Here is a 26,401-nt window from a genome sequence, read left to right on the forward strand (position 1 = left end):
ATGCTGTAGCATAACTGTATCAATGTCAGTGTCCTGGCTATAACATTGTATTATAGGTTTGTAAGATGTTACCATTAGGGAAACTGGCTAAAGGGTACCCAAGACCTCTATTTTTCGTCCAGTTGCATGTGAATCTATCATGATCTTAAAATAAAACTGTTTAATAAAAAAAGCAAATACTATGTGAATATCAATATGGAAAGAGAAATGAAGTGGTGGTGGGTGGTATTCAATTTGATTGCAAGGTTTGAAAAGTTGTACTGTGGCCAACATAAGTACTCGTAATCAAGTAAAAATAAAATGTAAATATTTTCTTTCTAAAACATTTTATTTTGTTCCAGACAGTGTCAAACTTACAGAATTCCACTTCCTTTTGCACCAATCCAACCACACGGCCTTTAGATAAACAAGAAAGACAATGACATATTCCTTTTCCAAGGTCTCAAAATTATATTCTGAAAATGGCCAATGTTCTTCATGTCCACCAAACAAGTAACTAAATTACCATTGTTAATAAAACCCTGAGCTGAACTGGCCTTCCTCTCTTTCATATTCTTTGTTAAGAGTTATAGTTATATACTTGTAATTTGCTTAATAACTCCCACTGGCTTGTAAACCCCAAGAGGGCATGGTCCCTGTCTGTCTTACTAACTTTGACACCTTACTGTATGTCTCTGAGTCTGACAGATAATAGGTCAACAATAGATACTTAATGAATTAAAAAACAAATTAACGGGTGACTCTTTCTGTCTCTGCCCACTTTATTAGTTCCACTTTTCCAACGACACAGAGCCTCATCGACTCATCTTTCTGTCTAGAGAATTCTCTGGACAGTAGGGAATGGGTATGGGGGGACTGTGGTTAGAGAAAGGTGGATTCATCTTTCTCATTTTGTTTCATTTCATAAGTGTAAAGGGTATCCAGCTCTCCGTGGGGTAATGGCTGATGCCCATTCCTGCTAGAACTGGTTTTAAAAAAATGAAACGAAGGAAAAAAAATCGTATCTACTCAGTTGGAAATAATGCAACCGTGCAAAATAATTTTGTGCCCATGTAATTTAGATTTGGTTAGAGATTTCCTTTTCTTTGAGGCTACGAGGCCATTAGTCTGGTTTTCCTTAGGACTTCTTCAGTCAAAAGGTCAGCCTAACCAATCACAGAGAAAATAATTGATCTTCTACAATAGTACTTGCATTTTAATGTTTCATGATCCCAAATAAGTCACACATTCTGTTTTTCTCACTTGATATGACCTTAGCATTTTAAATTGCTATTCATTCAGTCAGTATATAAGATACTCTAGCTGTGACCAGGCCAGCTTTGTGGAAACGTATTTCTTCCTTAAAAATTATAGTCGAAAATACTAAATAATTTTCAAAAATAGAAATCAAGCAGAGAGTACGTGTTTTAATGGGCAGTCTTGACCTATACAGAAAAATTGATACATTTCCTAACTTTATTCAGGACAGAGGGCAGTGCAGAGAGTTACTTATTTTCATTTGTGTGAACACCAATTATTTTACAAAGAGGTCATTGAACTGTGATATGTTAATTATGTTAGATATTCACTGCTAATGTAAAACTTCACTTTTTTTTTTTCAAAACAGGAAAGGTGGGAGCAAACAACAGGAAGAAACAATAGCAATTTAGTTTTTAATGTAGGAATTGCATTTCTTTTTCTTTTATTACTTTTTTAATGTTTTTTTTTTTTAATTTTGAGAGAGAGAAACAGAGCAGGGGTGTGGAAGTGGCAGGAGACACAGAATCTGAAGCAGGCTCCAGGCTCTGAGCTGTCAGCACAGACCCCAATGCGGGGCTCGAACCCATGAACTGCAAGATCATGACCTGAGCCAAAGTCAGCTGCTTAACCAATTGAGCCACTCAGGAGCTCCCAGGAATTGTATTTCTTATGCAACTGTCTTGATTATCAGTGTTTCCTCCGATCTTTCCACTGTCCTTGCCTCTAAAAGCCCACTCTCCTACTTCTGGTCTTAACCTTGATCACCTGTCCTAACTCACCTCATAATGAACTAGAGGGTAGATTTTTTTTTTTTTTTTTTTTTAAGAGGAACAGTGCATTTAGGTCCTTAGAATTCATGATTGGATCACAAACTGTCTTTACAGATTACTTCAGGAAAAAACCCACATAATGGAAACAATATTTCAAAATCAAAGTGTTTTGCTTTCAACAGTGTCCTTCTCAAATTATCACTGAACAAAATGCCATTGCTTCTTTATGTTTCATTTTTTTTTTTTTTTTGCTTAACAAAAATAGAAACCCATCAAAACAGACTTTCCTCCAAATAAACAGTACCAGAAAAAGATTAAAGTGCCCAAATTCTTCAGATGGTGATTTTATGCCTTTTCAATTTGCTTTGTGTAATTGAATTATTTGCAGACAGTTTTCCATATCCATACTTGTATGTGGGTTCTTGGTAATACAGATTGGGCTGTCATAAACAACATGTCTGCATCGTAAGTCTCTGCCTCATTTTTGTTTTTAAATAAACCTGTGTTTTAAACTTAAAGTCATCTTCCTATAAACGTTTCTTACTTCTTACCTTTATCACCTTTAATTATAGCAAACAGTTCATATTCAAATTGCCATCATTTTTCAAGCTTAAATTTGTTTTCTTTTGTTTCATTTTTGTGACCAATATAACAAGATTAGTATTTAAAATTGTGCCAGGTGAGTATCGAATCATACGTTTCTAAAGAGGCAACTGATCAGAATAAATATTTCCTGGATATTAGTTCTTAGTAGGGTTTCTAAGTGTGTGGTAAAAACAAAATTATACTGAGAAAATATCACCACTTATAAAAATACAATCAAGAATCAGTTTAAGCCTACCTTCGATATTCAAATTACCGTATCTGATTTCCATGAAAAACGAAGATGTATTTCAGCAAGGTTTTATGTAATCTAGTGGGCTGTATCTGAAGGGAAGTTGTAAATTAAGGGATTTGAAATGACATCTAATCTGAAGTATGAACAAGAGCAGAGTTTGTTATTATAAACTTTTTGAGAACATCCTGCCATTTCCTCCCTTAATTGGTGGAATTAATGACAAGATATGTTGTAAATATTGCAAAGCAATATAAATGACATTTGGAGAAAAATTGTCACTGGATTTCTTTCTTTTCCACCCCACCCCATCTTTTTTTCTGTAATGCCTCTGCTCCAACCATTGATTCAAACCCTGGGAAACAGCATTTCTCCATAGATTCCTGTTGCTCATTAGACAAGGTCTGGATGATGTCACAGAATCATCATCACCACAGCCTGTAACTGGCCTTAAGGAAAAAATACACACATTTAACCATTTATTTGATTCCAGTGCTTGCTAGAAGCAGGCGCTGCAATTAAAGAGGAAAAGGAAACATGGAGATGAAAAGAGGCAGGAGAGAGTAGAGAAAGACATACCCAGTACATGGGCCCAGGTCTAACTTTACATACAGGTATGGAGTTTTCATTTATTCATTCATTCATTCATTCAAAAACTATCTGTGCAGTGACTACCATGTTCCAGCTGGATGATAGACCATAAGGAGAGAGTAGGGGTGCTTGGGTGGCTCAAGTGATTAAGCGTCCAACTCTTGATTTTGGCTCAGGCATGATCTCATAGTTTGTGAGTTCAAGCCTGGCATCAGGCTCTGTGCTGACAGTGTAGAGCCTGCTTGGGACTCTCCCTCTCCCTCTCTTGCTCTGCCCCACCCTCTTCCCTCCCTCTCCCACTCTCAAAATACATAAATAAACTTTAAAAAAAATAGGGAGAGAATAAAGGAAGTAAATAATCATACAAAGAAGTGTAAATCAGTGACTCTAAAAAGAAAACAAACAAACAAACAAAGGATTTCATTAAAGAACTTGGGGAAGTTTCCCAAGGACATATCATAAGGACATATCATTTGAGCTAAAATCTGAAGGAGGGTAATACTGGGTATATAGGAGAAGAAAAGTCTTTTCTAGGAGTGCATTCAGCAGAGCAAAGGCCTATGTCCCAAGGAAGCATGGTGGGTGAAGAGAAATTGAAAAGACAAAGTGTCCAATATGGTGAAAGCACAGGGGAAGTACAGTGTGAAAGAGACTTGAGCCTTGGACAACATACAGCTCACAGAGCCTTATGTTAATGACCTGGGGAGGGTCTCCAATCCCAATGACCAATGTATTACCTCTCTCCAACATGTGCCACTGGGCTTGAAATCCTTTCCCTGGAAGATAAAGCATACTGATCAAAAGCTAGTTGCCCAGACTGCTAATCAGGAATTTTAGCAGGAATTTGGATGGCAGAATAGCTACACAAAACACTGTGTTTCCAAAAAACCAACTTTCCATTCTACATACTGGTGTGTGCTCTTGCCTTTGGGATATAAGGTGGTGAACAAAACACAATATCTGAAGCAAGGCCTGGAGAGAAGTGATAATACAGAAGTGACTGGTTGTTTTCCATTCTCTTTAATATTCTTAGGTAAGTTACATAGAGACAAATTTCAGACCATTATAACAAATAATTTCCTAATACTGTGATCCAAAGACTGGGTGGGCTTTCAAGAAGAAAGACTGTTCTTGTGCTTGAGATGTCCGTGTATAGACTTGACAGATCAGATGTCTGAAGCATATATGGTGGGTAGTAAATACACAGTAGCCAGTATGTTTGCCATTCTCGATATATAGATATAGATATATACATCTATCGATCTTAACCAGAACATTTATTGTGTGACTAATCGCTGAAATCCTTAAGATGAACTCGATGCCTCAACTGCTGCCATCTTGGGTTGATGTGTTGTTCCTTCATGGAGTCCAGGCCTGAATCTGCAGTGTACAACTTTTAGATGCCTCATTCAACCAGTCCCAGTGCTATTTCGTCTTTTAGCCTTGGTGCTCTGGTTACACTTTCTCTTCCACTTGATAGGACAGCCACATTTTCCACAGGCCTGCTTCTGAAGGTGGTGGGCCTTAGAGTCACAGCAGAAGCACAATGTGTGTTTCTTACTGTGACACTTTCCAAATGATGATGTCCCCTTTGTCATCTTGTTTCTGTGGCTGAGACCAAAGAGGCGAGAAGACAAGGCACCTATTCCTGATACTCTTCATTATGCTGTGAACATTCTCCTTTTTAATGGGCAACATGTGTTGTCTCAGTGGGTACAAAATGACAAAACAGTAGTAGAAAAATGACCCCTGATTGTCAAAAACCAAGACAAAGATGCTTGAAGGACTCAGACCATAAAAATTTTGTCCTAAACAAAATTTGGGGAATATTTGGGAATGCATACAAAAAGCCAGGCTACAGTGCCCCCTATTAAATATTCTTTAGATCTTTGGTGAGGAGAAAATTTAATTTAATATAAAATAATAAAGCTGAAAGCTAAAATTTCTGAAAATTATCTATTTTTCTGACCATTTCAGGTACCTGATCCCTACTCTAACCTGGTCCAAACACAGCTTAAACCTTTATAATAAGTGGAAATCAAGAGGAGTGCACCTTCTGACATCAATCCCCACCCCACATCCAGCTCTGGAGTAGAATCCAGGAAGATACAAAGTTCATACTTTCCCCCATGTCCTAAGGAGCAGTAGAGAGAACATAGTTTCTGTGGGCAAAAGTGGGATGAAAATAGTATAATATATTTAATGCTCCTAGGAAGCACTTGGATGTGGCACAGAAACTTGAAGATGCCTTTCTATAGGGATAAAAAGACATAGCTGTGACTTGAGTGAACCAACAGTTGAAGACCAGAAGGACAAGGTCAACAGCATGGACTGTTCACTTGTACTAATTACCATAGATATCCATTTTGATTGCGCCTATGCCATTTTGATTTTTAGATATTTTTAATGTATTTTGGTGATTATCCCTGATCACTACAAAAGTAAAGTTGATATATGACAATACACACCGGATTCCATCCTCTTCTACATTGGCACCCATTGAGTTTCTAGACAGGTGAAAAAGAGGATGGAAAAGAGCTCATAAATTGAGATTACATTTCTATGACCAGAAGAATGGCAATCTCAAATGGAATTCAAGTTCAGTTACAGAAAAATGATGTTACACTCCCTACACACCTGACAGTGTGGACCAAGAGTCATATATATGTACACACATTTTATATACACGGGTACGCACTCCCTAGAGTTTGCAGCAACATGTAGTAGTGGCCCTCTATGTAGATTCACTTTTTGTGATACCAGTCAATATGAGACAGGAAGTACTAACTCAGAACTTTCACATCTAAAACAAGAATCTCTTGGGGCAACTGGGTGGCTCAGTCGGTTGAGTGTCCATCTTCGCTTCAGGTCACGATCTCAAGGTTCATGAGGTCAAGCCCCACATTGGGCTCACTGCTGTCAGCGTGGAGCCTGCTTCAGATCCTCTGTCCCCCTCTCTCTCTGCCCCTCCCCTGCTTGTGCTCTCCCAAAAATAAATATTAAAAAAAACTCTTCCCCTTGGAAGAGGAAAAATTACTTAAGTCACTTAACTGGAAGCAAAAGAAATTCAAAATATAAACCTGTAGAAATTCAAAATATAAACAACAAAAACATACAGCCCAATCAACTTAAGAATTCTCCTGGTAAACATCATCTAGGTGTCAGGATTCAGCAAGGATGTTGTTGATTTTATACAAAGTTTCCACCAAGTCATAGCCCAATTCTCACCGGCAGCTCAAGTTTGATGAACTGCTCACTGGAGCAGAACAGCCTAAATGCACTCCTTGTAAAAATCACCTGTAGTCACTTGAAGTCACTGCCCATTGGCAAGTTGTGTCCTGCCTCAGAGCCTGGCTGTTTCAACTAAAACACATCACCAAACGGGTATACACACGTCTTTGTCCACACCTGGTCGGTCCCTGATGCATACTTCTACTGTACTTAATATTTATTCTCTTACAGTTAAGGGCTAGGGAAAGAAGTATGGGAATAAGATGCAAAAGCTAAAATAGGAGGATATTTGGTGAGGTTGGTATTTCGGGAGTACAGGCATGTCCAGGGGGCCACAGAAAGTTGCATTCATCGGTTTTGCTAATCTCATATTTGTTATTTACTTTGCCCTTTTGAGGCCACGTGGTAGGGGGCAGGGCTAGGAATAAAACTGAAGTCTTTTGACTTCAAATCAAGGTAATTTCTACTACACCATATTGCCTTTAATCATGTTGTGGAATGTGGGATGCTGGAGCTATTTGGGGAAGCCAAATAAAATGGAACCCTCACTCTACCTGGTACTAAGTTTTTCACCAAATGGACTGAGAATACAAGAACAGTAGGTAAGACTAACTTAGAAGATGGCAGAACCATAAACCTACAAATAACTAAATGGACAGAGAGAACAATTTTAATTACAGGGATTAGTGTCCAAAGAAGGGCAGGAACTTGAAAAAAAAATTGTGTTATAACTATTATTCCAAGTTTATACCAAAGTATCGTTCTTATGCTTAGTTTCCCTTTTCTCAGCATTCCTCCTTCATATAGATGCATTTTATAATTCAACTCAAATTAATGCAACTCAAATAGATGCAAAATTCAACTCAATTCTGATGCTATCTAGCTAAAGATAGCATCAGATTCTACAGGTTTCCTCCTACAAGGCCACCCCGCCCCCATTTAGATCCCAGTTGCAAGCCACCCCAGCTTTTTACTTGACTGACAACAGGTGGGAGATTTCAACAATCACTCCAGAACTCAGGGAAAAACTTACATTTACCAGTTTCAACTGCCAGATGAAGAGATACACAGGGTAAGCATTCAAACAAAGGAAGCTCTGTCCTCGTGGAACTTAGGGCCCGGCTTGGTGGCATGTGGGAGAATTATGGTTCCTCAAGCATGAAGGTCTCCTTAAAAGGGCCTAAACGTTGCCTTCTGGTTTTTTTATGGAGGCTTCCTTAAATAGTCATGATTGACTAAGTCACTGACTATTGGCTGATTCAATCTCCAGCCCCTCCCCTCCCAGATGTGTGTGGGGGGAGGGACTAAAATCATATGGTTTAATCATATGGTTAATGCCCCTGGCAATGAGCTCCCCACCGCCTTGTGTGGGATCTAAAAGTTGCCTTTATTAATAGAAAGACCTCCATTTCACCTTTGTGGCTCTGAAGCATTTTCAGGAACTGTGAATGAAGACCAAATATATCTGAGAAATATATTTGGGTCATCTGAATGGCTAAATATTTATTTTTTATAAGTCATTCTATCACAAGTCATAATAAAGTCTTCTTCACATAGCTTCTATGATAATCAAATAGATGATAAGTGTAGAGGTTCTTTTGTAATTGGAATGTCCTATACAAGTGCCATTACTTGTTGTTGCAGAATTACAGTGAATTGAATCAATTCGCCTTCAAGGTATTAATTTTTCCTTGGTGGAGAAGAGAAACCCTGAAATCTGTGTGTGCCCCTTTTATGGCCCTTTGATAGTCATGGGAAGACTTCTTAAAGGGGCAATGTATCTGTATCTACATCTACAAGTATATATGCATCAACATATTTCTGTATCTATATGGAACCTAGCATTTCTCTGACCTATTCTGACAGTCACTTGAAAGATTTCCGTGCAGGGGAAAAGGTCAGGATAGTAAACACCTTGTCAATTTGTTAATGAGTTGTTAATACTTTTTTTTTTTTTTTTTTTTTTTTTTTTTACTGCAAAAGCCTTTATCCCAATGGAGACCCAATTTAATGAATTAGGCTATATTCGAAAGAGAATTATTTTTGCCCAGGTTGCAGGGATGTTTAGCACCTAGAAGCGGCTGTAAACTCAAATGCCCAGAAAGCCTAGGCAGATTGTTTCGATTAGTGGAACTCTGCACATATTAACCGAGTGGTGAAAACCAGGACAAACCAAAAAGTGCATTTCTTGCCTAGAGGGGGCAGCTGCTATTCAACAGCAGCTGACCGAATGTTGCCCAATATTTCCCCAATGTTCCAACCTTTCAAGAGAAGATAAAAACCTAGATTTTTATAATTTTTTTATATTTTTAAAATATACCATGAATAACATAAATAATTCAATCTAGTACATGAACTTCTTTGGAATTCATGGCCTACAACCAACACAGGCAGAGCTACCTTCTTGTCCGTTTTCTGTAAGGTCATGATTAAATCTTAGTTCTTTCTGTTTCAAGACCCCAGTGGTGAAGCAAGGCCTGTGTAGGAGTCAGCATGCAGCCCGTTCATCCCCTGAATCAGCTAACCTTGGCTGCACATTGGAATCACCTGGAGAGCTTTAAAAATACTGAAGCCTGTGTCCCAGTCCCAGAGATTTTAATTCACCTGGCCTTGGTTGCAGCCTGGGCGTGGGAATTTTAAACAGCTTCCCAGGAGATTCTAATTTGCAGCCTGGTTGTGGTTACCAAAGTGACGAAAGGAAATTGAGGGTCTGCCCAGTGCCTAGAGCAGTGGTTATTGGTAACCCACTAGGAGTACATTCTTCAGCCAGCAATGGGAAAGTGCGTGCTGAAGTCTTATGGGGATCACATCTGCAATGGAAGTGGTCCTAAACACTTACAGATTAAAATCCTAAATAGCAAAGAATTTCTACAGTGTTTTTAGACTATATTTAAACTTTTCTTATTTTTCAGACAGTGCTTAAAGTTTGCATAAATCCCGCAATTTTTTGTTTCTGTAATACTAAATAAAAGGTGTTTTATCTTTTTTTAAATTTTTTTAATGTTTATTTATTTCTATGAGAGAGACAGAGACAGAGCATGAGCAGGGAAGGGGAAGAGACAGATGGAGACACAGAATCCGAAACAGGCTCCAGACTCAGCTGTCAGCACAAAGCCTGATGCGGGACTCGAACCCACAAGCCATGAGCTCATGACCTGAGCCGAAGTCAGATGCTTAACCGACTGAGCCACCCCGGTGCCCCAAAAGGTGTTTTATCTTACTTTGTCACTTAGGTGTCTAAAGGACAAACAGTTGGACGCTGCTACAGGTGGATGAAATAAGGCCCAGTACTTCTGTAACTTCAGTGACATGTTATTCTTGTCTATCCAGCTTTTCTTCCCTTCTGGAAACAGAACTCCTCTCTGCTAAATGGAACCCATTCTTTTTTTTTTTTTTCAGTGTAGTTAACATACAGTGTTATATTAGTTTTAGATGTACAATATAGTGATTCAACAACTCCATATATTATTCAGTGTTCACAATAAGTGTACTCTTAATTCCCTTCACCTATTCATCCATCCCCCACCCACCTCACCTCTGGTAACCATCTGTTTTTTCTCTATAGGGAAGGATCTGTTTCTAGGTTTGTCTCTCTCTCTCTCTCTCTCTTTTTTACTTTGTTCATTTCTTTTGTTTCTTAAAGTCCACATATGAGTTAAATGACATGGTAACTGTCTTTCTCCAAGTGGCATAATTTTGCTTAACATTATACTTTCTAGATCCATCCATGTTATTACAAATGGCAAGTTTTCATTCTTTCTTATGGCTGAAATATATATATATATATATATATATATATATATATATATACATATATATATGCGCATGCACACACACACCTATACCACATCTTCTTTATCCATTCATCTATCGATAGACACTTGGGCTACTTCCATAATTTGACCATTGTAAACAACGATGCAATAAACATAGGGGTGAGTGTATCCCTTCAAATTAGTGTTTTCATATTCTCTGGGTAAATATCTAGCCAACAGACACATGAAAAGATGTTCAACATCACCCATAATTCAGGAAATGCAAATCACAACCACAGTGAGATACCACCTTATACCTGTCAGAATGGCTAAAATCAAAAACTCAAGAAACAACGTGTTGGCTAGGATGTAGAGAAAAAGGAATACTTGTGTACTATTGGTAGGAATGCAAACTGGTGCAGCCACTGTGGAAGACCATATGACGGTTCCTCAAAAAATTAAAAATAGAACTACCCTATGATCCAGTAATCACACTGTAGGGAACCCATTCTCAAGACTCAGATGACACTGACGATGGTCCCCCCACCAACCCCACACTGCCTGTCCCTTAATATACACCAATTGAAAAAGGGTTAGCCAAGCCCTGCCATCCACCTGGCCACAGTGACTGATTCAGGAAATGACCCAAGGAAGAAAGTCAATCTTCCCTTAGATTTGATATATGGGTGCTAGGGGGAGAAGGGGTGGGGGGAGAGAAAGACCCTCTTTCTTTGGAATGGAGAATCAGAAGAATAATTTAGCAGAGATTAATTTGTGGCCATCTATCCCAGCCTCAGGGAATGTATGGGGGATGTACAGAGACAAGCAGAGATAAGAGATCCAGAGAGCTGATAACATCCTTTGAGCCCTGTATTTAGCTGCCTGCATGTTTATGTGAAGAGTAGATTGCCTTTTCAGCTTAAGCTATTTTGAGCTAGGTTTCTGCTATTTACTACATTGGTATTAACCCACATCCTCTACTCCTAAACTGGTATAAGCAGAGTCATCAATTTACTCTAAACCATGATACACACACCTGCTAAAATGGGACTTGGTTTAGAAGACAGGAAGATAAGCTTTATTTTCCACACCAGATTAAAATTTTATCAGAAGGGAATACTCCAAGTGGGAAAATAGTGTGCATGCCCATCAGACAAGACAGTAAATCTGGAGGGATCCAAGCTCTGATCAGGCCCAGCTTTGCCTGATATACGGCACCTGGGAGAGTTGCTGGGGGAGCATTAACGGAGGAAGATATATACACAATATGTTATTGGTACAGACCCTATTTTTCATGGTTAATTCTCCCCCAAACTGGCCTATAAATTCATTGTAATTCTAGTGGAAAATCCAAGCAGTGATTTTGCAGAAATTAACAAGCTGTTTTTACATTTCGTATGGGAATGTCGAGGGTCAGGAATAGCTGAGACAATTGCAAAGAAGGCAGATACCAATTATCAAGACTATTGTAATGCTGTAATAATGGTGGGAATATGGAATCCATGCAGAAACAAACAGAGCAATTAAACACAACAAAGCATCTATTCTTTTTTTTTAATCTTTTAAACTAATTTTAAATGTGCAGAAAAGTTACAAAAATAAAAGAATTGTCTTGTATCTGTTATTCCACTTCCCCTAATATTACCATCTTATGACTGAGTTTTGAAAGAAAATTTAAATTTGATATATGGAATTGTTTCTCGGTTTTGTTTTAATTTGTGGGGGTTTTTTTTCTTTTTTTTTTCCTGTTAGCTGTGACTGAAAATTCTTTCTGGTGTTTGTTAATCAGTAATCAGTTGTACTTGAACCTTTGCAAATTTTCTATCCTGATCACTTCCCCATCTTTGGAGTCTTAGTGTTTTTCTTGTAAATTCATCCGAACTTTTATATTTTAGAGTGATAGTCCTTTGGCACACTTGTACAAATAAATTCAACTTATTGTTTGCCTTTAAGTTTTGATACAATAGTTTAGGGGTTTTTTTTGTTAGTTCGTTTTTATTATTTGTTTTTAGATTTTTAAGTATTTATTAGTATGTTGAGAACCATTTTGCTCTCAGTGATGGCATATCATCCTACTCTTTGAGAATATATTTTGAATTCTGAAAAGAACCAGAAACCATTTGTAGTCAAGTCAAGTAACCACGGTATAGATAAACAAATATCATTTAGGTTAAAAAAATATGGACAAACCAAAAAACAAAACCATCAGCCAGCTGTGATGATAATATGATGATAACATTATGATTTTCTCGTGTGATCAAGAAACTGCTTAAAAGCCAATTTCAAAAGCATTTTTTAAATGGCAGCATCAGTTGGATTATATGAGTTCCTGTGGAAACTAATTTGAAGGATAATAAAAAAAAAGATTTTCCCATTATGACTTTTATGACATGATGAAGGGATACATGGACTGGAAGAAAGACTTGCAAAAGAGTAAGAAGAGCTCTGTTGGCTCCATTACTATTGAGATGTATAATCATTGGCAAGTTTTGTAATTCTGTTCATTCAGCAAATATTTGTTGAGTTCTTGCTGTGTGCCAAGCTCTGTCTTACGTGCTGGAGATATGTTAATAAACCAAGCAGCCAAAAATCTTTGCCCTGTGGAATTTGTGTTCTAATGGAGAGAGGCAAAGCATACACAAATAAGCAATAACATAGCAGGTTAGAAGATGATAGCATGATGGGATAAATTTAAGCAGAAAAGGAGCCTAGGGAGTGTGGGGGTGGAGGGAAGGGACATTTGCAATGTTAAATAGGTGGTGGGGAAGACCTCACTGAGAAGGTGACAATTGAGCAACAGATCCCAGGCAGACAGAACAGCAAGAAAGTGGCAGCAGATGAAGTGAGAAAGATAAAGGGAGAGGAGAGGGACAGATTATGTAAGAATCTGAAGACCATTCCACATGGGGTTTGGAATGACATGATGCCCTCATGCGTTAGTTGGATCCCCCTGGCTGCTCTACAGAGAACAGATTGCAGAGGGACAAGTGTGGAGGCAGGGAGACTAGTGAGGAGGTTGTTGTAATCATCCAGGTGAGAGACAATGGAACCTAGAGCAGCCTGGTGGTGTGGGGGTGGTAATTTGGTAGAGAAGGAAGTCAAGTTCTGGATATATGTGTGTGTGTGTGTGTGTGTGTGTATAAAATATATATATATATATATATATATATGTATATAAATATATTTATATTTTATATATAAATATATATATAAATATATTTATATTTTATATATATTTTTTTGAGTATATATATATACACACAATTTTGAGTATATATATATATATACACACAATTTAAGGTTTACTTATTTTTGAGAGAGAGAGCACATGCACAAGCGGAGGAAGGGCAGAGAGAGGGGGGACAGAAAATCCAAAGCCGGCTCCCAGCTGACAGTAGTAAGCCCAATGTGGGGCCTAAATCCATGAACCGGGAAATCATGACTTGAGCCAAAGTTGGGTGTTCAACCAACTGAGCCACCCAGGTGCCCTTGGATATATTTTTACTTGATATTCTCATATATATTGATCTAAATACTATATATTAAATGATGATCATAATCTCTAGATTACATTAATGACATATTATCTATATTATATTATAGTTTTTACATTGTATTTCTTAAAACGTTCATTAAAAGTGTAAACGTTATAGAAACGTAAAGATTCTGAGCAGAAAGAATGAACATATGTGCTGGAGCAGAGACCAAGGGTACAGTCTAATTATAGGATTTTTGCCTGAAAATGGATAAGGGCTCATTGTCATGTTAAGAGCATGGGGAAAATCTTAAAGGTCTGTATAACTGACAGTTTGAGAGTCCATTCCCTGTGGGCACTTTAACGATTTCACCCATTCAGAGATAATAGTTTAGATGATTGTTTTCTCAGACCTCATTAGAAGGGCCAACTAAACGTGACTTGAGCACCGAGAGAGTGAAGTGTCTGGGATAAGAATGTAGCCTTCCTCTATGTCAGAATGGAAACTAGGCCCTAAGGAGTAACCTTAGCTCCATGTACCTAAACCTTTAAGAATTTTAAAGGTTAGAGGAACAAACATGTACTAAGTATGTAACATGCCAGGCACTGTGCTGGGTGCTCACGTGTGTTATCTCATGTCATGTCGTGTGGAAACTCAGACTTACTCGAGTAAATGATTTATCAAGGGTAGCACCGTGAGTGAGTGTTGGAGGCAGGATTTAAATTAGTGTGCAGGCATGCAAGTCTGTGACCTTTTTGCTATATCTTACAAATGAATCATGCCTGACTGTGTAACTGTAAGGAACTCAAAATGTCAATGCTAGGAGAAAGGATATAGATGGATACTGGCCTTTCAGAGTGATCATAGAGAGGGGTCTCTCATAGAGGAGATGACAACAGCTATGGTTTTCATACTGGGTCATGCATTAGAATCACCAGGGGCATCAGGAATATACATTTTTTTTATTTTGAAAAAGACTTTCAGGTGACTTCTACGTAGGCAGCCTATCACTAGCCTACCTAGAATAAGGTAGAACCACTCAGAATAAGGGGTAGGGACAACAAGTAACAACAGGAGACAACATAGAGCCTATAGGTAGCAACCTGAAACTCACTGGCCATGAGTAGAAAAAAAAAAATCTGAGCTTCATTCAATTTGTATCAAATACAAGCAATACAAACAATTCTTTCCTTTGTTTCTAACTAATAATCTTGTTTGAGGTACTGAGGTGTTATTCCCCACATTGTGAAGGTTTTGTGGAATCATTAAAAAAACAGAGGTGGAAGGGACCTCAGAGATTGGTCCCCTCCTTGGATAGCTGTGGAGGCCAAGACCTAGAGAGGTACATGGCTTGTTGGAGGTCCCAGGAATCCACATGTGGTCTCAGTTCATGGTCTCTCCATCAAGCAATTCTGCCTCCCTGAATATTTTTCTCAATGTCAGTCATCCTGCCGATAAAACTTGGTATTCCCAGGTTTAATTTGAATGTCCAATTTTGCTTACCTACAGCTGTCCCCAGAAACAAACTCTAAGTATTAAAAAAGCTATTCCCTGTCCACACAGTTCTAATGATTTTACATTTCTTCAGCCAGAATAAGGCCCTAGCTTGGTTTTAAATGTCAGGACTCTTCTGTATTTCATTTTCATGTTTAAAGATTATTCTAATATAAATGGGGGTGGGGGGTAGGCAGAGCGGGCTGGCTATCTCCAGCACTCCTGTTGTTTCTTTAATGCACGAACCCTTCCTTTAGGCCTCTTCATTTGCCTCTCAGTCATATATTTAATTTTAAACAAAACATTTTTCTCATTTATTTCCCCATTACCTTTGGGCCAACCCATTTTGGAAAGAAAAATGAAAGAAGTATTTGCCCCACTTAAACCATTCTCCTGCCCCCACTACCTACCCTTGTGATCTACATGCAGTTCTGTGTCAGCAGACATTTCTCTAGGTGGAATATTCTGTGTTCCTGCCAGAAAGAGCCAAGGCTTAATTGAAGCAGCAGCTGGTCACCAGCCACTGACATGAGGAGAAGGGAGAGAAATCACACTAGAGCTTGTTCTTATCTTGGACCAGCTGCCATTCATCTCTTTTGGACTTTCTCTTCCTTTTTTGTCTCAAGATTTTGGACCAAAGAAGCAGGCCATCTTCCTGATGTATCTTTAAATCTACAGAGAGATGTAATATGATTTTAGTCTCTTTTTAAGGGGGGGGGGGGGAATCTTTTTCATAAGGTTAAGATTATCAAATATTTTAATACCTTCCATCTTTGTCTCTTTTTAAAATAGTGCCTTTCCTTCAAAGCATCAAGGCATTGTAGGAGCAGTAGATGGTTATAATTCTGATTGGACCACTGCCCTTTGGTAAATGGGAGTGAGAGTCTCAGACATTAACTAAAGTTGTTGAGGTTCTTCACACACTAGGCCCTACTTGTCATAAAATCCCTTACTTGAAATTTTACTGTAAAATCACTGGGGAGAAACACATGGAATTCTAATTAAATACAAAAAAAAAAAGTATCTGCACAATTAAAAAAAAATCATGGGGCAGTAGGCTCTGCTTAAAGCTTATCATCTGAAGGAAGAAGAAATTTAGTTTAAAATATTCAGTTTGTTAAAATAACATGACTTCGTATGTAGATTAGGACTATTTCCTGGACAAGGCTCATGACGATAAGCTGCAGAGGAAAGCATGGAGAAGGAACATGACTTTGGGGAGACTGACCTTGAGAGATGGAGACTTGAAGGAAAGGAAGTGGTTCTGTTTTTTTGAGCTCTTTTCTTTTTTCCTATCGCACCTAACCTTGAATTAACCTAAATACCTTTGTACCTGAATTTCAGGCTTTCCCCCTTCTTAGCACAGCCCTCAGCAAAACTATAAAGTAGATACTATTTTATCATCTGTTTTCTTATGACAAGCAACTATTATCTTCACATTCTCTGTACCCACTAACCCTTTTTCCTAAGAAGCTGACAAAGGTGTGCTATGTGGGGCAGCCTGCCCTTCTTACAGATAAAGCTATGCCTTGGAAAGGGAAGGGGGTACCACTGTCATCTCTCCACCTAAGCCCTGGGGTCCACTTGGGAGGACATAGCATGAGCATCGGGTAAAGTGCATGGAACAGAGATTCAAAATCTGAGAGGCAGCATCCAGGGAAACACTGAAAGCTAACCTGGGTAAACTAGACAGACCAGTCATGATTCCAAAGGCGGTGACAGGTGGAGGAGGATCCAGGTAAGAGGCAACAGGGTGACTGGAGTCTGGGGAAGCCAGATGAGGATCACAGGGTTCAAAGCATAAAGTGCAAGGTGGGACCTGTGATGGAGCAGAGCTTGGATGCCCTGAGTATGGGACCTGTGGCTGATGAGGAGTTCTTAAAGTGTCTACTTGGCTCTCACACCACCTATCACAAATGTGCTGACAATTAAGCTATACACGCTTGGCTCCAACTTCATTCTTCCATATTTCACTCTGTATGCTAGGCTGGTGTCCTACTCACTACATTGCTGGCCGTTTCCCTGTTAAGTTCAGCCCATTGGTGGCGCTAGAGGGACACTACCAGGCAGTAACTCTGGGCAAGCTAAACCCCTTGAGTCTCAGCTGCCAGACATGAAGTGGGGATAACAGCCCCAATCGCTGCCTTTTAGGATTAAATAAGCCCACGCAGCACAGTTCTAGAGCAAGTATCAGTGCCTGCAAAGAAAGGAGGGGGTGGGTTGTCCACCTGAATGAACACTGACCCTTCAGTCAGTCAGGGTGCAGAACCAGGCAAGCTCCAGTCAGGGAAACAGAAATCACACTGATTATTTTAACAGCACGAATATAAGGGATTAGTGGAAAAGACACTGGAGGACTGAAAAAGTGAAGTAGTAACACAGAAATGACAGGAAGCAGCCACCCTTCTAGGTTGGAAGAATAAAGGGAAGAGGCTGGAGTCATTAGAACATAGAAGGTTGGAAGGGAAAGCTGGGGCCCAGCTTTCTGTGGAAAGGACACTAGGTAGGGGGAAGGAAGATAAGGGGAAATGCAATCAATTGCCACTGTTAGGGTAGGACTGTTGCTGGGGCAAGACTGTAATGATGCTTCCCTTTTCACTTCTATTGCCAGGAAGCTCAGAGTCCAACGGCTAGCCCACTTTTGGCACATGAGTAGAACTTTGTGTCATTACGGCTAATTCTTCTTACTTTATCGACAATAATTTTATCTCAACATATTTTATATTATAGTGTGCACTTCTTTGTGAATCTCTTCAAAATCTTTTTGAAAACCATAGACTTATTTCTATGTCCATCTATACTATCTTCATCTACCTGTTTGTCTATACATTCATCTATAAATTCTCTACCTCCATTTCTTTTTCATCTCTACTGTCTCATCTATACCTCTATTGATACTTTTATCCACATCTGTAACATTGAGACAGGGACATCCAAGTCTGTCCTTGTTTTAGATGTGTGTTTTTAACTCAAATCTGAATACGAAAGCATCATTAAGAAGGTCTTGAAAAAAAGACAGCTCACATCTGGTCTTCAGCCTCCACTGTGGTTCCATGAGAAAGTCTTGCACTGACAGATGTACCAATGGGCCTGTGATATAGAACCCAAAACTTAAAAAGTTCTAATCCATCAAGAAATCTCATTCATCATTTCATTTTTTGGAAAGGATATAAAAAATGAAATGTCAGAGCTATAATGTCAGGACCGTTTAAAATGTCAAGTGCTTGTTGTTGCATAGCCTGGCTGTCTGCTGTTCTGATCAAACCCCCAACTGGCATAATAATTACAGATGATGCATTGCATTTTCATGCACAACTGGACCCAGATTTATAGCAAATCAGTGGAAACGTTCTCATTGCCCAGTCTGAAATTTTCTCCTTTTGCTACATAGCTTAAGACTTTTCTTTTGGAACAGAGCATTATTACTGATTCAAGATAGGATTCAGGGTAAGGAATAAGAAAAAAGGGCAGAATAAAAGTTTCTCCATAGACCAGAACTTGGTCATTTATAATACACAAATCCAACAGGAGCCAAGAGGCAGCAAACACATTTGCCAAAATTCTGTTTAAGAAGAATGTTAAACTATAGAGACACTGCCCAAATAATCCAGTTCTATTTCAAGAGGCGGATTAATTTAGGTGTGGAAGGAAATGTACACAAGTTCTATTTTGAACTGATATGGAGACCATCCTTCAGTCTAATCATCATGTTCTAACCTTCAGAGAGAGTCTAATGTATAAACAGAAAAGCAACAATTCTTCCGTCTACAATCTTTATGGACATCTCCAAGGGACTTAAGTGATATATTCACAGGCTGATACCAATTATAATATATAATTGAATATATATTCAAATATAATGAAATCAATAGCATGTACATGGGAGAATTTCATTTCTTCTCCACTGGAAGTTTTGCCTCCACTGAAAGTCAGAAAAGGCATTCTCCCAGCCACTTTATTCCCACCTTCCCTAGATCAGCCTTGTCACAAGGTTTGAAGGAAACCTCCCTTCTGTGTCTGGCTGATTCCCATCATAGATTATTTTCTGAACACTGGAAAAATCAAAGCTTTTGGAAACAATCTCCAGAAGATCCTGATCTTCTTCCGTGCCATTGATAAATTCTTCTAAAGTCAGTTCTCCTAGAAAATAATAAATGAACAATTAACAAGAGGCTTTGTCCATACCAATCACTGGTATATACAATATATTCCCTGATATTTTTATTGATATTCTTCTGATATCCTTTCACCTTGACCAGACTCTAAAGTCTTCGAATATCCTTATATAGCAAAGCATTCAATGGTAGGATTGCCATTGAAAATCAAGATGACAAATACAATCTATTTTTAAGTTGAGAATCATCAGCGATGCACCTATGTTCACATACATGGGTATGTCTCTACACGGTATTGATTATTTGACCTTTAATCATGAAGATATGACCAAGTGATAGGAGTATGGATACTGCAGATTTCTAAGATCAGGAGGAAATGACTGTGTGCAAGGCTGTTTTCAACATTCTTCTTTCTGAGGAAATAATTGCAGGGACCGTCCACAGCTGTGAGGAAGGGTAAACATTTATTCATTCCACATACAATTATTGGTCAGCAGGTTTCTTTTCAGATTTTTGGTTCCTAATTTCATCACTTCGGCATAAGCCAAAGTCTCGTGCTGGTCAGTCCAGTGTTATCAAACCATCACCATAGAACTGTGTGCCCTGGCCACCCTGTTTTGCCCCTACCCTCACCCTAAGAGACAACTTTTCAACATTTTGGGGGAGATGGGAGGGGTTCTCTGTTGACTCATTTGGACTATAATTATAAATTTAATGTTACACGCTGGATACCTAATTTATGCAAGCATAACCCTCATGCCCCTGTTAATCGCTATCTTGAAATATAGAGATCCTGTCCTCCCTCTGCATTCCCATCAAGCAGAACGTGCAGTGAAAAGTGTTGTTTGCTGTTCAAGGTCAGGGGCTCTGAGGCTGGCCAACCTGGAGTGTCTCCCTTATAACAAAGAGTGTCTGGGTGGCAGACCTTGATTTCCTTGGAAGTGCTGTCCATGAAAGGAGAAGGGCCTCTGATAGTTCCTGGGTTGAGTTGCTAGGATATAAAACTTGCTGCACATAGATGCCAGCAGCAGCTGCTCTGTCCAATTGGCCGCTCCTGGCCTCCCTGTATGTCAGCTCCCCCAATAAAGCAATATAGGTTACTGGTGTGGAAAAGAGAGAAAAGATGGAATTTCTTTAAAAAAATTTTTTTCATAGAGATATAATTGACATATAATATTGTGTCTTTGGGTCTTTCCTTTGGCCTCAGCAGACCACCAGCCACCCTAGGCTTCAAGTCTGCTGGGATTTGACTACACATGAGTGCATTAAAGTTGAGGGGTAGAGATGTAGTTCTTGATCTCAAAGATATTGTATCAAATCGGGTTTGTGGCTAGGTAGAAGGCCAGTCAAAGACAAATCAAGAACATTTGGTAAATAGAGAATGGGTACCTGAGGCAGAAAGGCAGCAGGAACTGAAGTTAGATGTTACACTGTACCTGTACTTTATAGTGGACAAAGTCAAATATCCAAAATACCACAATAGTGAATCAAATATAAATAAGGATGAATTATCACATTCTCATAAGATACCTTTTGGTCTTAATGGCAAAATTCTAAAACACGTCTTCTACAGGGAAATTGAATCTTTGTTCCTTATGTTTTCCTCATGCCAAAGAAATTTCTGCAAAACCCACAGGGTAGGAAGGGAGTCATCTATGTCTCACAGGTAAAGTATAGCCATGGAATAAACCAAAGTTAAGTAGAGAAAACTGAAAATAAGGAGTCATAGTGTGTGGCTGGGGAGGGTCACATGGGTGCAGAGCGGTGAGTCATGGGAACCATAAATAACAACAACAAAACAACCCCGTTTTTGGCAAAGGGAAATCACAGCTGCTAAATTACCAGTGCAATTTTTTTTTTTTTCAATTTCTAGGGGCTTAGCAGAAGCAAGAGAAGTGAGAGTGGGGATGGGGTAGTGAAGTGTTTTTGTTTTTGTTTTTTTAATGTTCATTTATTTTGAGAGGTGGGGAGGGGGCAGAGAGAGAGGAAAGACAGAATCTCAAGCAAGCTCCATGCTGTCAGAGCTCCATGCAGAGCCCAAAGCAGGACTTGATCCCAGGAACCAGGAGATCACGACCTGAGCCAAAATCAAGAGGCAGACACTTAACCCACTGAGCCACCCAGGCGCCCCAAGTGAAGTGGGTTTTGATCGCTCAGTTATAACACTTGTCCATTGTCACCACTGCTGGTGGAAAGAGCCATGTCTGAGGGTGTGGAGGGTATAGACATCATGTCAGGTGAAAAGCAACTCAGATTACTTACTGGTGTGGAAAAGAAATAAAAGATGGAGTTTCTTAAAAAAAAAACTCTTTTAATTGAGATATAATTGATATATAACATTGTGTCAGTTTAGAGCATACAACATAATGACTTGATACATATAATATTATGAAATCCTCACCTCACCTTAAGTTTAAACATCCATCACCTCACACAGTTGCACTTTGTACTTTTTTCCCTGTGATGAGAACTTTTAAGTTCTACTCTCTTAGCAACTTAGAAGATGGAACTCTTCCGTGATGCTTTTTTTACTTTTTTCAAAACATGTGTGACCTCTGCATATTCATTTTTTTTCACATTACCTAACCACTTACCATAAAAAAATTTCTTTTGGAAATGAAGCCAACTTCTACCTATAGCAACTTATGTTTACTATTTCTATCTAAAGTACTTTGAAATTTTCCTCACCCTTTCCCCCCAGTAATTAACATTCATTCATTTTTCATCAGATATTTATTAAGCCCCAGCTACAATTGCCATTTCCTCCACCACACCGCTGGTGGCTGAGCTGCTGGAATGTGGGAGGGGCTCAGAAAACATGCTGACAAACTGCTTTTCTTTATCTGATGTTCTTAAACATTGCTTCCCAATCCTCTTTAATTTGTCTGAGGATTTATGCCCAAAGAAAATAAAAGGATGGTTTCTGAATCTCTCTAGAAAGGATTGCCTATGTGGGTCCAGAAGCTTCCCCTCAAAAAATCTACCAGCAAAGAGGCAAAGCCAGTAAGAGGTGACTGAGCAGGAGATCACAGGACTCAGAAGGATCTAAAACAATTTTTTGAGTTTTTATTATTTTGTTTTATATTTAAAAATACATTTCAATATTTATAGGGCATAATTCAGCAAGTACACAATTTTATTTTTGCATGTTGAAGTATACATATACTTATAATATATGTCTACATTACATTATTTAGTAGTTTGTTGAGTTGGGGGACACATTTTCTCCTCTTGGGGACCCTGAAGGTCAATGCTTTTCCATCACTCACTACCAATTTCAGCAGCTTCATTGATGATGAATATTTTCCTTAGTCTTGTTTTTGCAGAGTGGTTATCTTATTGATATTCCTGGGTCCTGTATTTATTTGCATTAATGTCTTATATTATCTTTCATAACAAAACAAAAAATGACCTCCTATCCCCACCCCCAAAGAAAGCCAAAATTTACAGTGCATGCACACGTTAGCATTTTTGCTCTAAAGAAGTCAGCTGATATTGAAAGAAACCAGCCCATGTAAAACCCTTTTTTTTTTTTTCAATTCTTTTAAATTAGAACTTGACGAAAAATCGTGGTGGGGCTGGGAAATTAGCCAAGATGGGAATGAGAGTCTCAGGAGATGAGAATAGCCAGATTTTCAAGGGCGGATGCCAGTGAAGACGTTAAACGACACAGTTTTGTATTCATTAGCAAGGTGGCACTAGAGGCATTTAGCAGCATTTTATAGCAGAGTTAAGTGCAGCAGTTTCTTCTTTTCTATGAGAAAACCTGATTCCCTCTTATCTTCCGGTAGTTCCGTTTCCAGTTTGAGTCGCTGCGTCTCTCATGGCTTTCCACAATGTGCCAGTCAAAAACATTGGTCCTTCTGGTTAATTGCTCAATAAGATGTCTTCCTGTTTTCTGTTACCTCAAGTATCAACCCAATAATCACCTCTTTCGTTTCCTCTTTGGCCTTGTTCTGTCTCTTTTCACTTTCATGGTTGATTATTACGAACGCCTTAAAGTCTCCCCTGCCCCTGTGCTATTTGGCGCTATGTTAAACTTGCCTGGTACACTTTCTGCACTTGATGTTGTGAACAGCATCTATAAATCTTCCTAAATCATGTCAAGAACGACTCCTAAGCAGCACATGGTAGAATGCGGATTGCCATTCTTCCTGCAGGAAAGGGTGCAGAATTCCATGCTTAATCATTTATTCTGACTTAGTCTTGCTGTCCTGCCTGTTCATTCTTCAATAATATTGAATGTTGAGCTTCAATTTTCTGTCTTTGTGATTCTTTTCAAGTTTTCCTTCCTGATGCTTTTATTTGTAATATAAAAATAAAAACAGCTTGTTGAATTATTATAATAATACATGCTCATGATATAAATTTAAACAATACAAAAAGTTCAATGAAATGAAAGAATCCCCTGTAACCTCTTTCTGGCCCCCAGTTTCACTTTCCATTGGTAATTAACTTCTCTTAGTCAGTTGCATTTATATTTTTTGAAGTAGCAACGCATATGCACATATATGTTAATTTCCAAAATAGTCTAGACAACTCTCTTCCTATAGGAAGATAGCAATGAATGCTGTGTTTGTTTCTTCTTTATTTCTTCCTGTGCTTTTTGCATGACATCTTCTTACCAGACATTCATTCATTTCACAACTATTCATAGAGCACCTATTGTGTGCCAGGAAGTATGAGCATGCAAGACCTACCAAAGTACATAAAACAGAGATAGTTCTTGCCCTCATGGAGTTTGTAGATTCTCATCTTTTTATTTTCTTGGTATTTATCCTATGCCTCTATTTTGATTAATCTTCTGCCTCCGATTTGCTAACTACCATGATGATAATGATGTATAGAATACTTCATGGCTGTTGTGTGTTTTTCTGTCCCAATAGATTTGATGTCAGTTATTCTTCTGTAATCAATTTGCAGTCAAACTGGGATTTTCATACATGTTCTTGAAGGTTTTTTTGCTTGTATCTTGGTGTGTTGTGATCTTCAGTTTCAACATTCACTGGATTATCAGATAACAATAGCGTACCTGTTTTTCCTTTTGAAAAATTAAAGGAAATATATGTCGGCACATAGTCAACATTATTCTGATATACTTGATTGACCCTCTTCTACCAACAATAATGTTTTGATAACGATGACAATAAACAATTTTAAAAACTCTTATTTGAGGCATATATACTTAGGTTTGTACAAACAAGAATAGATAATCTCCCCCGTGGTGCTTACTCTCCTTTTATGTGTGAATAAAACACTTTATTTTCCTCTGTCAAATACTGGCAAAATCCTTTTACGCTTCTGCAAATATCAACCTTCTATGTCTTCATTACATTCTCTTCCTTGCCTTCTGGTGCTCTGGGCTGTCTTTCTCCAACAGTACAATTTTAGCCTCCTTTTCTTGACATAGGGAATGACCCAGCTGTCTCTTGATGAGATGATGCAACAACCTCCAATAATTTGCATATGAAAGAAAATTTTATCAGTTTCAGTCCTGTATATGCATTTGCCAAGAAACAGTGGTTCATTGTTCTTCCAAAATGTAGCCTGTTTATTTAATATCTTCATTGTAAAAGGCAATAATATATGTTTTTTCCCCTTAAATACAAGTTGTTATCAGAGGAAATGATTTGTGTGATTAGTTTTATAAACTATTCCAGAAACCATAATGTATTATCTCTCTTTTGACATATTCTTCTAGGTCAAAGAGTCCATTTCCCCGACTGCAGATAACCTCAGTTATTGCCCAAGAAAACACCTCTACTTTTCCAGATTTGCATCCTTCACCTCCATCTTTCTTTTTCTAGGCTCTTGCCATAACATCCCCCATTTTACTGATAACTTATACTTTGCTTTTTAAGAAACTGCTTAGGTAATAAATAAAGAGTCCTGAATCATTTTCTTGTTTTCTGGAACACATTATTTGTTCCCTCAAACTAATAAGAAACCAAGACCCTTCTTAAGGATACCACAACCCTCATACTTCTCCAGGAGAGGTCACCTTTCCTATTCCCTGGCTTCCACCACTAGAAGCAGGATTCAGACATATTTTCAACATTCATGACCTGCCCTTTTGAAATTCATTGTATTACTAAGTCTTAAACATTCACAGTGTCCTATCTCCTTCCAGGACCCTCGTCCTTCGGTCAACAATTTCGGCCCCAGGCTGAAATGGTTTATCATCTCTATGCCAACCCCTACTATACCCCCTCACCTCTGAGATTAAAAATTAAAACAGAACAAACCTACAGCATTTTACCTGTTTGGTGATCAGGATGTTCAGTTGCATATTCCATATAAGGTTTTCACTGGCCTCTTAAGATCTTCCACTCTCTATTTCTCTGGTCCTTTTCTACCTTCACTTAGTTTCCTTGTCAACTCTGGTTAGTCTGAATCTGTTTTTTACAAGCTTTCACATGAACTGACTTATTTTATCCTTCATCTATATAGACCCAAATATGAGTAGTTACAACCAAATGGCTCTGATCTTGGTAAACTAGAAAATGAGCATACTGACTTGAAATTGAGGTGAGGCAGACTAGGACTGGGTCCTTATGAGGGACATTGATGCTACTGATACATTTCCAAAGTATCTTTCTGAGAATTATACTCTCGTCCAGTTGTTGGGCTCATTCATAATGGCGATTTCATTTAAACTCCCTTCCACCCTACTCGCCATCGCATCCTGCCAGACACAGTAGACCAGTGCAAACTGCCACACACAACATGGGTGTCTACTGCCCTCTAGTGTCCATTATAGGAAGTGACCCATGGCGGGCATGTTGGTCCTGTGGAAAAAAATTACTTTGGATTGATGACAACCATGGCTAGAGTCCCAGTGCCTCATATCTATCCTCCTTTTCCCCCTTAAATCACTTAGTAACATCATATTTTC

General features: G+C 38.6%; 1 protein-coding gene and 1 pseudogene across 2 annotated transcripts in view; both read right to left on the reverse strand.

Moving 5' to 3' along the window:
• Positions 1–4,739: 4,739 nt before the first annotated feature.
• On the reverse strand, positions 4,740–5,033 carry LOC122198565 (annotated as a pseudogene).
• A 14,328-nt stretch (positions 5,034–19,361) lies between these two features.
• The window catches only part of GUCA1C (guanylate cyclase activator 1C), a 31,235-nt gene continuing 24,195 nt past the window's right edge, over positions 19,362–26,401 (reverse strand). Inside the window, exons 4-5 of one of the 2 annotated variants that reach the window (XM_042903640.1) lie at positions 26,203–26,218; positions 25,466–25,482 (exon numbers count right to left, since the gene is read on the reverse strand). In XM_042903640.1, coding sequence (XP_042759574.1) covers positions 25,466–25,482; positions 26,203–26,218 — 33 coding nt within the window. Of the gene's footprint in view, positions 19,532–25,465; positions 25,483–26,202; positions 26,219–26,401 lie in introns of those variants that run through there. The other variant, XM_042903639.1, reaches the window with a different exon arrangement.

This window comes from Panthera leo, chromosome C2 (genome assembly GCF_018350215.1).
Source record: "Panthera leo isolate Ple1 chromosome C2, P.leo_Ple1_pat1.1, whole genome shotgun sequence".
NCBI classification, from domain to species: domain Eukaryota; kingdom Metazoa; phylum Chordata; class Mammalia; order Carnivora; family Felidae; genus Panthera; species Panthera leo.